General features: G+C 39.8%; 1 protein-coding gene across 1 annotated transcript; it reads right to left on the bottom strand.

The window, feature by feature from the left end:
* Positions 1-212: 212 nt before the first annotated feature.
* ddx58 (DEAD (Asp-Glu-Ala-Asp) box polypeptide 58) lies at positions 213-10,912 on the bottom strand. Its single transcript, XM_035427439.1, has 18 exons — positions 10,664-10,912; positions 9,953-10,084; positions 9,525-9,706; positions 9,035-9,185; positions 8,387-8,533; positions 8,080-8,199; positions 7,696-7,858; positions 7,112-7,364; positions 6,642-6,804; positions 6,362-6,463; positions 6,075-6,232; positions 5,283-5,418; positions 4,799-4,944; positions 4,571-4,667; positions 4,044-4,214; positions 3,561-3,709; positions 2,907-3,056; positions 213-2,225 (listed from the first exon to the last, which is right to left on the bottom strand). Exons 1-18 carry the CDS (start codon positions 10,767-10,769, stop codon positions 1,929-1,931), a joined length of 2,823 nt encoding a protein of 940 aa, XP_035283330.1. The 5' UTR covers positions 10,770-10,912; the 3' UTR covers positions 213-1,928.
* Between the last annotated feature and the right edge of the window lie 1,590 nt (positions 10,913-12,502).

Raw genomic sequence — 12,502 nt, 5'->3', positions numbered from 1 at the left:
TTTAAAATCTTAGTAAACTGTTGGTTTTTCATAATTGGCAAGTTTCCGCCCTCCCAAAATAAGCAACAGTTCTATGCGTTCCTACACTGACCAACATCACTTTTTGAGATGAATTACTACATTTTAACAACATTAATATAGTAGTTCCTTTATATAAAATATTTAAAGAATTCCATGGTGAAGTGGTATAAATAAAGTGATCCTTCTCCCCGTGTTTTTTTATTTTATTTTATTTTTTACAAATGTTTTATAACAGTGGGTCAATTTTGCGTCTCATTCAAAGATGATTTTTTTTTTTTTTCTACGGCAGTGATTAGGTATCCTAGCAAGGTTATTGGCTTTGTGCTGTCTGTGAAGGGAATACTGCCCCCTACAGGCCCACTGATTCAAATTCTATTTAGTATACCCTGAAAATTCGGTGTTGAAGTGTTAACCAGTTTCTCTAAATCAGCCCCTAAAAAAGAATAATAATTCCGAAGCTTCTGGAATGCTCCAGCCACTAAATTGTTAAAGAAAGAAGCTTCATTTAGAATTAGTATTTGCATTTGAAGCAGCATTTCTGAGAAACTAAGCCCTACTTCCTACTATGTTGTGTGCAACCACAGACACTTGCTGCCACAGATGCAGAGACAACAGATTAGGTGGCACCATGTCATACAGGTTATCGGAAAAAGAGATAGAAAAAGAGCCCCGTCATCTATGAAGTGAACACCCATGAAATAACATGCCAAAAGGTTTCTTGACCCCTCAAATAACTTTCTCAAAAACAACAGACCATGAAACTGTATATCTTAATTGGATCTTAACATAACTGTTATAATATCACATTTAGTATGAAATCATCTTTATGCTCTTTATAGACATCTCGTTACAATGCTTTATCCTGTTCGAGACACAGAATAACAGATGTATGATTTTGAAGAGACAGAAGAAATGAAAAATCTCATGTGAATCTACTAAAAAACTATTGAGAAATTGAATTATAAATACAAGGACAGCAGGTCCCATTCTGAGAGACTGAAATACAAACATCAGTGCATACAATGTCCATCCCAGTAAGAGCTCAATAAAATGTAGAATGACAAAGTACACCACACCTTTGTCTCATATATATTAATGTGGAGCTCCCTCCAGTGGAGCTGCTCAGTGGCCAACAATAGAGGATTGTGGCTGTACTGGGCAGCTCCCAGGTGTGAATGTGTATGACATTACATTACATTACATTCATTTGGCAGACGCTTTTATCCAAAGCGACGAGTGTGAAGCAGGGCGTTGCTGCAAAAGAGCATCCGTGCTCAGTGAACCTACCCTGGGTAAATAAAGGTTAAAAAAATAAAATAAAAAAATGTCTTTATATAATGAAGTCTGGCTACGTTTGATTTAGTACGGACTGTGGAGTGCTACCCAGGATGTACATATCAATCACCTAAACACCATGCAGTATATTTAGAATCATTACATTCATGAGTATCCCTGAGTACTATACAAGTATTCATACACACATGCCAATCAACAGACTCACAAGGTGTACTCAGTGCAAAGGTCACGATGTCACAGATGAAGTTGTGACATGGTATGTCAAAAAAGCTGTTTAAAAATCCAAACATAAAACACATAATCCCATCACCGTCATCATCATCGCCAAGTACTATATATGCACATGAAAATAATCATTCTTAGCCATTCAACTTTTTAAAGATACTGTATCAGTGCGTTCCGGGTATTAAGATGAAACGCATCATCATTACCATTCACTGCGGCTATGACAGGGACTTGAATGGGTGTTCTACAGGTACCCTCTCTAAAATGAGCAGGAAGTTGAAGAAAAATATATAATTTCGGACTAAGAGAACAATACTGATCACATGTCCCCACACAAGGAGGAGACAGAATCATATGGGGGAATTCTCAGGGATTAGCAGCTGGGTTTAAAAGGGCTTTATATCCGCTATGTCAAACCGTCTAATAGCAAATGTGACATCTTTCCACTTTCTGAAATAGTGCTGTAAATTGGTCACGCAGTTCTGGGCAACAAAGCTCTCAATTTTGATCACGGGCATGTCTTCTATGTTCATGTACGTGGCAACGATCCCCCAGTCATTTTTACAGTGTTTGCAAAACATCTTCATCTTTTTCTCTAATTGCCCGAAACGTCGGGGGTTCGGGTGGGGACTCCTCTCACAGCGGTTGAAGATGCTTCTCTCCACAACAATGTGGTGCGACCCCTGAGAGAAATGCATTCATTGATCTGGTTAAATTACCTGGAAACCAAACAGACTGAATGCTCTACAGCAGTGTTTTCACGCCAGTTACCCACTTTATCAGCAAATACATTTTTTTGTGATGTTCAACCATGAAATGTAATGAAATTGTCAAAACAACTGCATGCACTTCGTAACTAGTGGCATGTGTGTAAGTCAGGGGTAACCAGCCCTTTTCCTGGAGATCTACCATCCTGTAGATTTTCATTTTAACCCTAGTCTGGCACACCTGACTCTCCTAATTAGCACCTCAACAAGCTGTTGAATGAGTTGAGCTTTGTTAGGGTTGGAGTGAAAACCTACAGGGGGGTAGATCTCAGGAACAGGGTTGGTAACCTGTGGTGTAAGTAATACAGCATTTAACTTGACTGGTGTAGAAAATGAAAGGTTGTGAAAAATGTATAACTATACTCAAGTTATTTTTTCAAGTGTATCACATGACTTACCGAATCCCTGCTCAAAAGCCACTCGTGGGACCTGACCCACAGATTGGGAGCCATTTTACACTGCAGGAACTCTGTTCATGCATCAACTGCATAAACATTTTTATTGCATAATCTTGTGCTTGGCACTTTTCAGCAAAATACGCTAAAACCCAGACACTGTATTGCTGACAGCAGAAATTCTATGCAAGAAGAATCATACCTCATGTCCCACCCTCAGGTCGTCTGAGAAACAAGCAAATTTCTTGCATTTCGCGCAGAGAAGCTTAAAGTTGCCATTAGTCCTGGGTCTCTCTGGCATTGAGTTGGCATGATCGCGTATTCTCTTGTCTTCTCTTTGGAAGGTGTCAATCTAACAAGGAAGCGAAACAGAGGACGTTTCCATTACCTGCTGACTTTGTCGTACTGCCGCATGTACAGCAGGGGTAACCAACCCTGTTCCTGGAGATATACCATCCTGTAGGTTTTTATTTCAGCCCCAATTTGGAACACCTGACTCTACTAATTAGCAGCTCAACAAAGATCACTAGAGGTTGAATGAGGTGAGCTTTGTTAGGGTTGGAGTGAAAACTTACAGGACGATAAATCTCCGGGAACAGGGGTAGTTACCACTGATGTGCAGGAAACAGGATGACCCAACCGGCAGATGAAGGCAACGATTAGTAAAATTTGAGAAACTTGACAGAATTGTGGTCCTACTGATCCAACTCAAAGAAAGGGCTAAATAAATAATAACATCTGTTAAAATAAGCAGCTTCAAATTCAAATGAATCCATAATCACAGAGATCGACAATGACAAGACTGGGTCAGTCCTCTTTGCACTGCACTATACAATGGCCATTCAAATGCTGATACCTTAGCTTGCATAGATTCCTTGGATTGCCGCAAATTAGCAATAGCTTTCTCCACTATTTTTTCACGAAGTATGTTCAGTTTCTCTTTTTCAATACGCTCCTTTCTGTCAGAGATAAGGAAACACTTGCTCCCCTTTGCCCGTCCACGTCCTACAACATGAAAGTGCAAGTTAACGCCAGCTTTTCTCATATTTCAATGTCTGTGGGTTAAGAATTTCATATCACAAACCTAAGAATATAACTTGGTTAAATTCTACAACGCATAATATAATATATAATATAATATAATATAATAATGAATGAATGAATCATTGCATTCATACAGCACTTATCCAAATGCTCAAAGTGCTTTACAGTGATGAGTGGGAACTCACCTCACCCACCACCAATATAATATAATATAAAACAAATTCATTTGAGTAAAGAAAATCAAAGCTGAAAATTCATAATACAGCAGCTTTATTCTGAAGGTTTCTGACCTTACCTCTTACTTGGATCATCTTTACCACATTGCCAACGTACTCGTACATCAGCACAAGATTGCACTGCGGAATGTCAATGCCTTCATCCGCCACAGAGGTGGCGATCAGTATCTTACTCTGATCTGAGGATTTAAAGGATTCCAACACCCCTTTCTTGGAATTCAGAGTCATTCCTAAAGAAAGCGATGAACATCTTAAAAATACTACATTTCACTCGGATTAGATCTGATAACATAATACCGTATCACGAGCTGTCGCTATTAACTGTCGACTATCATAATGTTTCAACTATTTATTAGATCAGATTACAAAGTTCATGTTATCAATATGTGGTTTATGCATGACATTACAGATAAGATTGATTGATTTTAGCCCATTACAGAAGCATGCACACTAGACAATTTTCAAAAGTTAGCCCTGTGAGGCCTATTGCTTTAGTGTGTCTTGTACTTCCACGCAAACAACATTCAATTCCATTTTTGAATACATTTTGAATGCCTTGCACTGTTTTAATGGGATGGCGGCCTACCTGAATTTGTCTGGTTAGACTTGCGAGCTCTGCCGATCAGCACTCCCGGCTTCAGGAACTTTAGTGTGTCCGTTTCCTCAATCCAGTTTTTCATTGCCTGTGCGAAGACATATCTTTTAAGGGTCAATTCAAGAATAGATAGAAAGTTATTACACGAGTGATTCGGAGAGGGCACAAAATGGCCGCTCCTCGCCAGCCCCCTGACGCGTGGCGCCTGGCAGGACTTACGTCGGCCAGCGCCCTCGTCCGGACGAACAGCACGGTGCGGGTCTGCTCGTCGTTCCTGTACTCCTCGTCCAGAATGTACTTCAGCTGCTCGAGTTTGGGGTTCTGTTGCCCCTGCTGGGACAGCTGGAGGAGGTGTGGGTACTCAGCTGAAAAGCAGAACGCCGGGGGTAAGATCAGGGAAGACGGCAGACATATGCTCTGGACAATGTAGACCGCTGGGCTTGCATTGCTAAATAGCCTCTGTCCTACAACTGTAGTACAATGGGTAATGAACTGGTAACCTAGAGATCACAGGTTCAATTCCCAGGTAGGACAAGTCACTCAGGATATGAGTGTCTGCTTATTGCCTGTGATGAAATGTAACTTGTGTTCAGTGAGTTCTGAGTTTACTCAAAAATGGCAGATGTACAGGGATTGTAGAAATAAAACAGGTAAACAGAAAGCAGAAGGCACATGCATGCATTCAGGTGCATATGAAACTTACTGTCAAAACACGCAGTCAATTTTTGCTCGGTTTCATCAAAACCAGCCTGTCTCACTTGATCAAAAAAGGCCTTCAGGTAATCCAGGGCATCCTTGGTCCGGGCATCCTCGTTGATAATGAGCGCATCGTTGTATTTCTGTTAGAGATGAAAAAATGACCCTCAGACACATTAAACTGCGCAGATGGAACAGTGCAACAGACTACATAATTACACTGTAAAAATATTTCAAGGCAACTTGCTACACCAATTGTTTTAAGTTTTGAGCTTAATTTAGATGGTGAACATTTGAGTTCACCATCTAATATTGTTATGCCAAACAATATTAAATTGTTGCCGTTCTCGTTGTTAGTGTTAATCAGTTTAACCACCAGGGTCCAGGTTGAACTATGCGGTTGTTCCCTGTACTTGGACCGGTACTTCTCTCTAGGGGTTTCGTCATACTTGTTCCTGGTTATGGTTATACACTTTGTTGTACGTCGCTCTGGATAAGAGCGTCTGCCAAATGCCTGTAATGTAATGTAATGGTTCAGAAAATTTGCATTTTATTGTTAGAGAAACCTAAAACTCAACTGTACTAACAAAACTGACAATGAAATTTTAAAGTTTTCCGTGCAACACAACTAATGAATTTTAGTTGGCATAACAACTTAAAAATAGAAGTTAAGCTCCAAAGTAAAACATCTAGGGAAGTTGTTTTGTTGAAATTTTTAGGTTCTCTCAACTCTTTCGTTATTACAGGCGTGCTGTGTGAGGCTTCGATCGGGAAGCACGTTTAACGAACGGTCGCTCACCCTCAGGTGCTCGGTGTAATTGAACAGCGCCCTGCACACCCGACTCTCCTTCTCCTTGTCCTCCAGCTGCAGGACCTTGCACCGCTTCTGCACGTCAACGATCCACTGCTCGTACTTCTGCGTGCCGTGGTCGCGGTTCTCGATGTGGGACAGGGACTCTGAAGGAAGAGAGCCCACATTACATGCGGTTATTTTACCCTGAAATAAAAGGGGGTGGGGGGAGGGGGAACCACGACGTCACTTTCAGGAAACTTGTAGTCGCAGAGGGTAAAATAAGGGGTTTTTACCGATGTCGTATTCCTTCTTGGCCAGCACTTCAATTCTGGACATGATGTTATGTATGATGGCAATGAATGGATCGCCAGATCTTTTCTCCACCTCAAAGAAATCTTTGAAGAACAAAAATATATGTATTTCAATATAACTGCTTGCTTTCAGAATCACAGCTCTATCAACTGATCAGATCATTCACTCTTATCTATGTGAGTGTCTGGACACACAAATTTGCATACATACTGCACCTCCATTACATTGGGACAGACATGCATAGGTTGCTGTTCAGTTCACCTTTTTCAGGTACGTATACAAAGGACAAGAGCTCCTCCTTGTTGTCACTGACAGTAGAGATAATGCTGGCATCCAGGTTCGCACACAGCTGGCAGATATTATTCTCTGCTTCCTGCTGGTACTTGAAAGTCCCGACCCCCACAGAAGCCGTCAGCCCCACGATCTGATCAGGGAACATGAATATCAAACACCTCATACTTTATCACCGTTACATTCCATGGCTGGAAATAGAAGTTAAAAGTCAGCTTACTAAAAGCAGGTTTATGAAATACCTGTTTTTGGGCAGGTATTTGTATTTTTGTATGCAATTTTTTTTTAAATTTAAAAACCCAAAGAAAGACATCGAAGTAGAGAGGACAGTCCTTTTCTTAAATGTATTTCTTTCACTTGGTTTGTGTGATGAGCAAAGGTCTCCTACAGTCATATACACTGACAATTAGGACGACTTCTAAAAATGTAACCGCCCATACCTGAGGCAATGACTCTTTCCTACGACTGAGTTTGCTGTCCAGGTAACTGGCCATGAGAACGTTGTAAGGATGCTTTCTAGTGGCATTGTGGCACTCGTCAAAAATCAAGAGAGAAAAGACTGAGAGCGAAGGCAGGTCCTTCCTGTTCAGGGCGTTCACCAGGATCTGGGGCGTCAGAATGATGATGTCATTGGTTTCTGCAATGATATCCAAGGAGATCTGCTCGCCCATGTCTCCACAGAGACCTGTAATCCTTTACGGAAAAAAAATACATTTAGCATGGGATTACAAATAGGGACAATAAATAGGATTAAACACTTTTCAAAGTAACAATTTAAACACATTCTGGTTTCAAAATCCAAGAGGCTACTGTGGTTTCATGTGCGCTGCAGTAAGCTGATCAGCGACCTGAATATTTATTCAAGCTCGATGTCTGTAGTGCAGGTAACTTCATCGCACGTTAGATCCCAATTCTTAATTTATGCCTTCTCAGAGCATGTCATTTTCATGTATCCCTTTTGAATCTCAAAATGGCTTCCCAATTCCCTACTTTATAAAGAATAAAAAGAAGGAAAAAAACTAACCTCACGTCTTGATCTGTTCTATTGAAGTGTTCCTTGAACAGTTTGTACTGTTGTTCATACACATCCACTTTAGTAGCCATGAAAACAATCTTGGGCTTCTGGTCAGCTTTAGACTTCAGGTGGTGTTCAGATATAGCAAGCGCAACAATGGTCTTTCCACTGCCTGAAGCAATTACAAGAAAGGTGTAGATTTATTTCAGAAACAAAATACCGTACTTTTCTGTGCTAACCTCACCAAATGCTAACACACACCTTTTCTCTAGCACTAATCACAGTTGCATAGCGTGTCATTCCAATAGCAAAGCGGTCCTTGTGGCCACCGTTAAGTTGAACTTCACAGTGAAAACGAACTTTGAGAGTACAATTTTCAGGTGTGTTTCGAACCTGTGGGAGCGCAGATAATGGTGTTTTTTCCTTCGAAGGCAGGCACTGCCAGCTCTCTCTGATAGGCCCGGAGTTTCCGTTCGCCAGGGGGTTTGGAAGGTTCCAGAAAAGCACTGCCACCTGCATGGAACATTTATAAAGTACGGCCAAGAGTGTGTGACCTCAGTTAGCCTCACTACTTTAAAATGTCCCACAAGAGCTTCTCAAATCAATTATACGATGGCCAACATTTTAAAGATGATAAAATTTGTCAAAATTATCCGTCAATTTTTTTTTTTCACCATTAAGGTGAAATTTCACTCAGCACCTGTTACTTTGTCCTGGTTCTCAGTCAGCCCCATCTGATTGAGATCTCCCACCAGATCATCAGCACCAGAGTCTTCCCTGTACTCGAACCGGACCGTCGCAGTGTCACCATTTGCCTCCACGTCTTCCACTTCTTTACCACTGTTTTCTAGAAGAAAGGAAATTCAGTATGAATATTGAATAGCAAAAGGATCCCATAGTCACTGTCCTGGAAAAAGGAACTAGAAAGTGAGAAGATAATTCAATGTGATTCAAATGGAAGGCTTTATCTATTGGAAGAAAATAAAACGGCCCTCAGAAATGTATGAAATACGTTCAATATTAGATTAGAGCATCTTTATTTGTCCAAAAGGAACTTACAAATGTAGTAATGGAATGACATTTAAAAAAAATATATATTGCACAGGACAAACATAAAAATGTAGGCTATAAAAACGCAGACACTAAAATGATTACATGAGACATGAACAGCATACCAGTTCTTTTAAGAAATCTGACTGGATTATTTAAAGACATTCTTGATGGTGGCGTAAACCTAAGGGCTTTCTTGGTGTGAAAAGTTCTACTTCTACGGTACTTAAGCTTTGCAGATTTTGCAGAGAGTGAGAACCGGAAATGTTAGGAAAGAAATGTAGAACCGATACTGTACCTGTATCTGGGTCCAGTAATTGCAGGGCATTGGTAAAATTGCGCTCCTCCAGCGCCAACTTCAGGAGTTTGAACCAGTTGGTTTTGTCCGACCTTTTCAAACATTCTGTCAGTTTTTCTGCACCAGCAATTTGTCCTTTTTGTTCAGTGATCTAGGAAACATTTTACAGTTATATTGCTGTTACATAAGTTATATTTCTTACAGTTATATTATAACATTTATAGGTCCTAAACAGAACTAAAGTTTACAGCTGAATTGGCAGTCTTTCCATGGGAAGATACATTAAATGTTAAATGTTTAACTGATAATTAAACAGCAAAAATGTGAAAATCGCAAATGTTTAACAAGTTTTAACACTGAGCTACTGTACACTAACATAAGACTCAATAGCAGTCTCAAATTCTGGACATTGCATTTGAATAAAGAAGAGGTTTGCAAGAGGACCACTACAAAAAAAAAACTTAAATTCTATCATGAATGTGATACTTACTGCTTTTATTTCTTCACATTCCCGGGGGGAAAAGCATTTAGGCATGCAACTAACAACCTCTGTCGGCTTTATATGTTTGGTGAAGGACGCTTCAACATGGTGCAGAAGAGCCTTGTGATCTCTCATTTCTTCAAGCTTTTTAAAATCCCACTCCTGAATAGCCTCACACAGTCCTGTGTATTCTGAAAAACAAGCCAATCATAAACAAATTAAAATGTACAATTATAGTGTGTTCATTTGAGGCTTGCTTATGCTTTGTATCATGGAAATGAAAGAAGTAGCAGAAATGTAGTAATAATAATAATAATAATAATAATAATAATAATAATAATAAGCATTTTAATTATATGCATTGACATTGTGATGGTTCAAACTGTATCAGAAACAGTAGATAGCTTTAAATGTCATTATTCTCAGTTCTAACAAACCTTTGGCTAGCAGTTCATCCAAAAAGGCTTGAAACCAGCCTACTGCCTCCAGGTTTAGTATATTTTGAAGAAGCATTTCAGCAGCGCATGTGACGGAGGTGTTCTCTTCTGCGAGGATTCTCTCTTCGATCTCTGGTGCAGAGCATAGGACGGAAAAGTCATTCACTAAAATTTCGAGATTTTGAAGATGTCATGAGCAAGTCTACGAGTGCCCCCTGACGGTGAATGAATGTAACTGAATGTATCGTGGCTTGACATATCTTATGCAAGTTTCTGCATCGTTTTTGATGTATCATCTCAAACCAGGTGTCTAACTTAAATCCCCAGCCTACATTAATGTGCAAGCCTTGTATTCAACAATAATTCGTCCATGCCTTCGAATCACAGCCGAATCTATCCATATTACATTTTTACTAATACTGTTGAATAAAATAATAAATAAATAGCCTAACATAGTAACAACTTCGAAGCATGACGTAAGTTACAAAGAATTTACTGTGGACCCATTTCACTGCAGTAATAACACTTCTCTGGAGTAACACCCCGTCAATAAAAATAAATTTCGCGTTCATGCTCCTGTTGCCCAAGTGCCCAACGTTTTTCTTTTTCGGATTTAGCCTATCATGCAATCATTAGTATTGCAGTGAAATAGCCTGCGTTCTGTCGTGCTTATCTCTTAAGCCTAATAAGTAAATAAGCAAGCAAACAAACCTGTTCCCAGGTACGTGGACAAAAACGTTTTGATGTAAGAAGGACGGAGTATTTCTACAATGTAGTCCTTAAACCGCTTCAGGTTTTCCTTCTCCGTCTCGTACATTTTGGAGAGTAACCGGTCTTTAAATTTAGTTAAAGCTCTTCAAAGCAGACTGAGGGTTCTGCAGCTTACTGAACGCGTCCGATATGAATCCCCGGTTTTGTTGCGTTTCATCCCGAGCATAGGGAGCAGGCTAAGAAACGAAAGTTAACGCAGAAACGAAACTGAAGCTCATTGCCGAAACCATTGGGAATGGGAAATGGATTCCAATTGGTTGTAATATTTATTTAAGTTTTTAACCCAGTTATAACCACTACATTATAATAAACACCATTAGATTATTGTGACCTGTTCAGTAGAAAGGGACAGGGTGGGCGTGTATCCTACGCTCATTAACATTCATATTCGTAAGACCTGAAGCGCATTCAGTGTGTAATAACGTTGCAACACTGAACTACCATACAGTACCATTTGACTCTATTGCAGTCATAAACTCCGGACATTACACCAGAACAAGGAGTCTTTGATTCCATGCCTCACGCTCACAAAAGTGGCAAGAGCCTCGTTTACATAACGAATACCTAGTTAACTCCGTCCACTGATAAACTGGCGTTTGACCAAGAGGGAAATCAAGCCATATTCTGGACAGGCTTTTATTCGTTTTCTTTTTTTCCAAGAATCGTTTAAAAATATTTCTCTGACGGTTTTTATTTTTATCCTATCCGAAAAAGTCTTAAAACAACACATCAGCAAATACTTCACAGGTTTCAGTTTCCTGGAGCTTTAACTCGTCGCTGTACGAAGCACAAAAACCAAACTTCCACGTCACACACTTCGGCCACAGCCTTTCGATTGAAGCCCTGGTGTCTTAATAAGAGTATGGCGTACTTACTGTAGAATGTGAATCGATGACAAGGTGTTTATTGCTACATGTTGCACCACCACGTGAAATTGAAACGTACTGTACAGTTTATTTGACTGTCGAGCGCTAGTGAATCAAATGAATTAGCAATGTCAGACCAAATATAGCTACTATACGTGTGCCTTCCTTATACAGTAGGCTTCGTAGTTTCTTTTCTGACCTTACCTTTATTTTTGAAAAAGGCTACTCATTTATGAACCGTCATTTTTCTTCGTTACTTGAGGATAACTGAATGAAGACCCCGTGCAATCACAATAATCGTTTTAATAGTCACATTATGCACTTAAAAAAAAACAATGTTGGTGTCATTCTTAATTTTTTTTTACAGCTGTTTGAAGATCGTTATTATCCAGTTTAGCCTATAGTTTATCCAATCAGAGGTGCACTATGCACCAATTTGTGCCTTTTCTGTATCAATTTATGGTGGAAATGCTTTTTTCATGTCTTTATTGGGGAGAACAAATGCACGTGTTCTAAATATTGAGGGTGACGTATCCCCTGCGTCCCCCCCGAAATCTACGCCTATGGAGGTGCGACTGTTTAATGGGCTTCCAAACAGCAGTGAGTTCGAGGGGAATAATATCCACATAGAATAGACACGCCACGGCTGACCTCCAGCTCTCGTGTTAAGATATAACATGTTTTATATCAATATGAATTTATATTATTTTAATTAATTTTAGCTTAATTACCGGTTTAAATGCACGGGAAAAACAATTTCCCCCGGCAGGCAGCTCCTCGTGCCTCTACGGTTTACTCTGTTTTCTTTCTTCGGTTTTCAGAAGACTGCTGACTCAGCTTGCAACCATCGAAGTCCAGGGTAAATTTTAGTATTTCATTCAAGATGCCAGACACCTGATGTTAATATTGGCAA

The sequence above is a fragment of the Anguilla anguilla genome, chromosome 7 (assembly GCF_013347855.1).
Source record: "Anguilla anguilla isolate fAngAng1 chromosome 7, fAngAng1.pri, whole genome shotgun sequence".
Taxonomy (NCBI): Eukaryota; Metazoa; Chordata; class Actinopteri; order Anguilliformes; family Anguillidae; genus Anguilla; species Anguilla anguilla.
The sequence above is the reverse complement of the archived record's forward strand: the minus strand, read 5'-3'. Positions and strand labels throughout refer to the sequence as shown.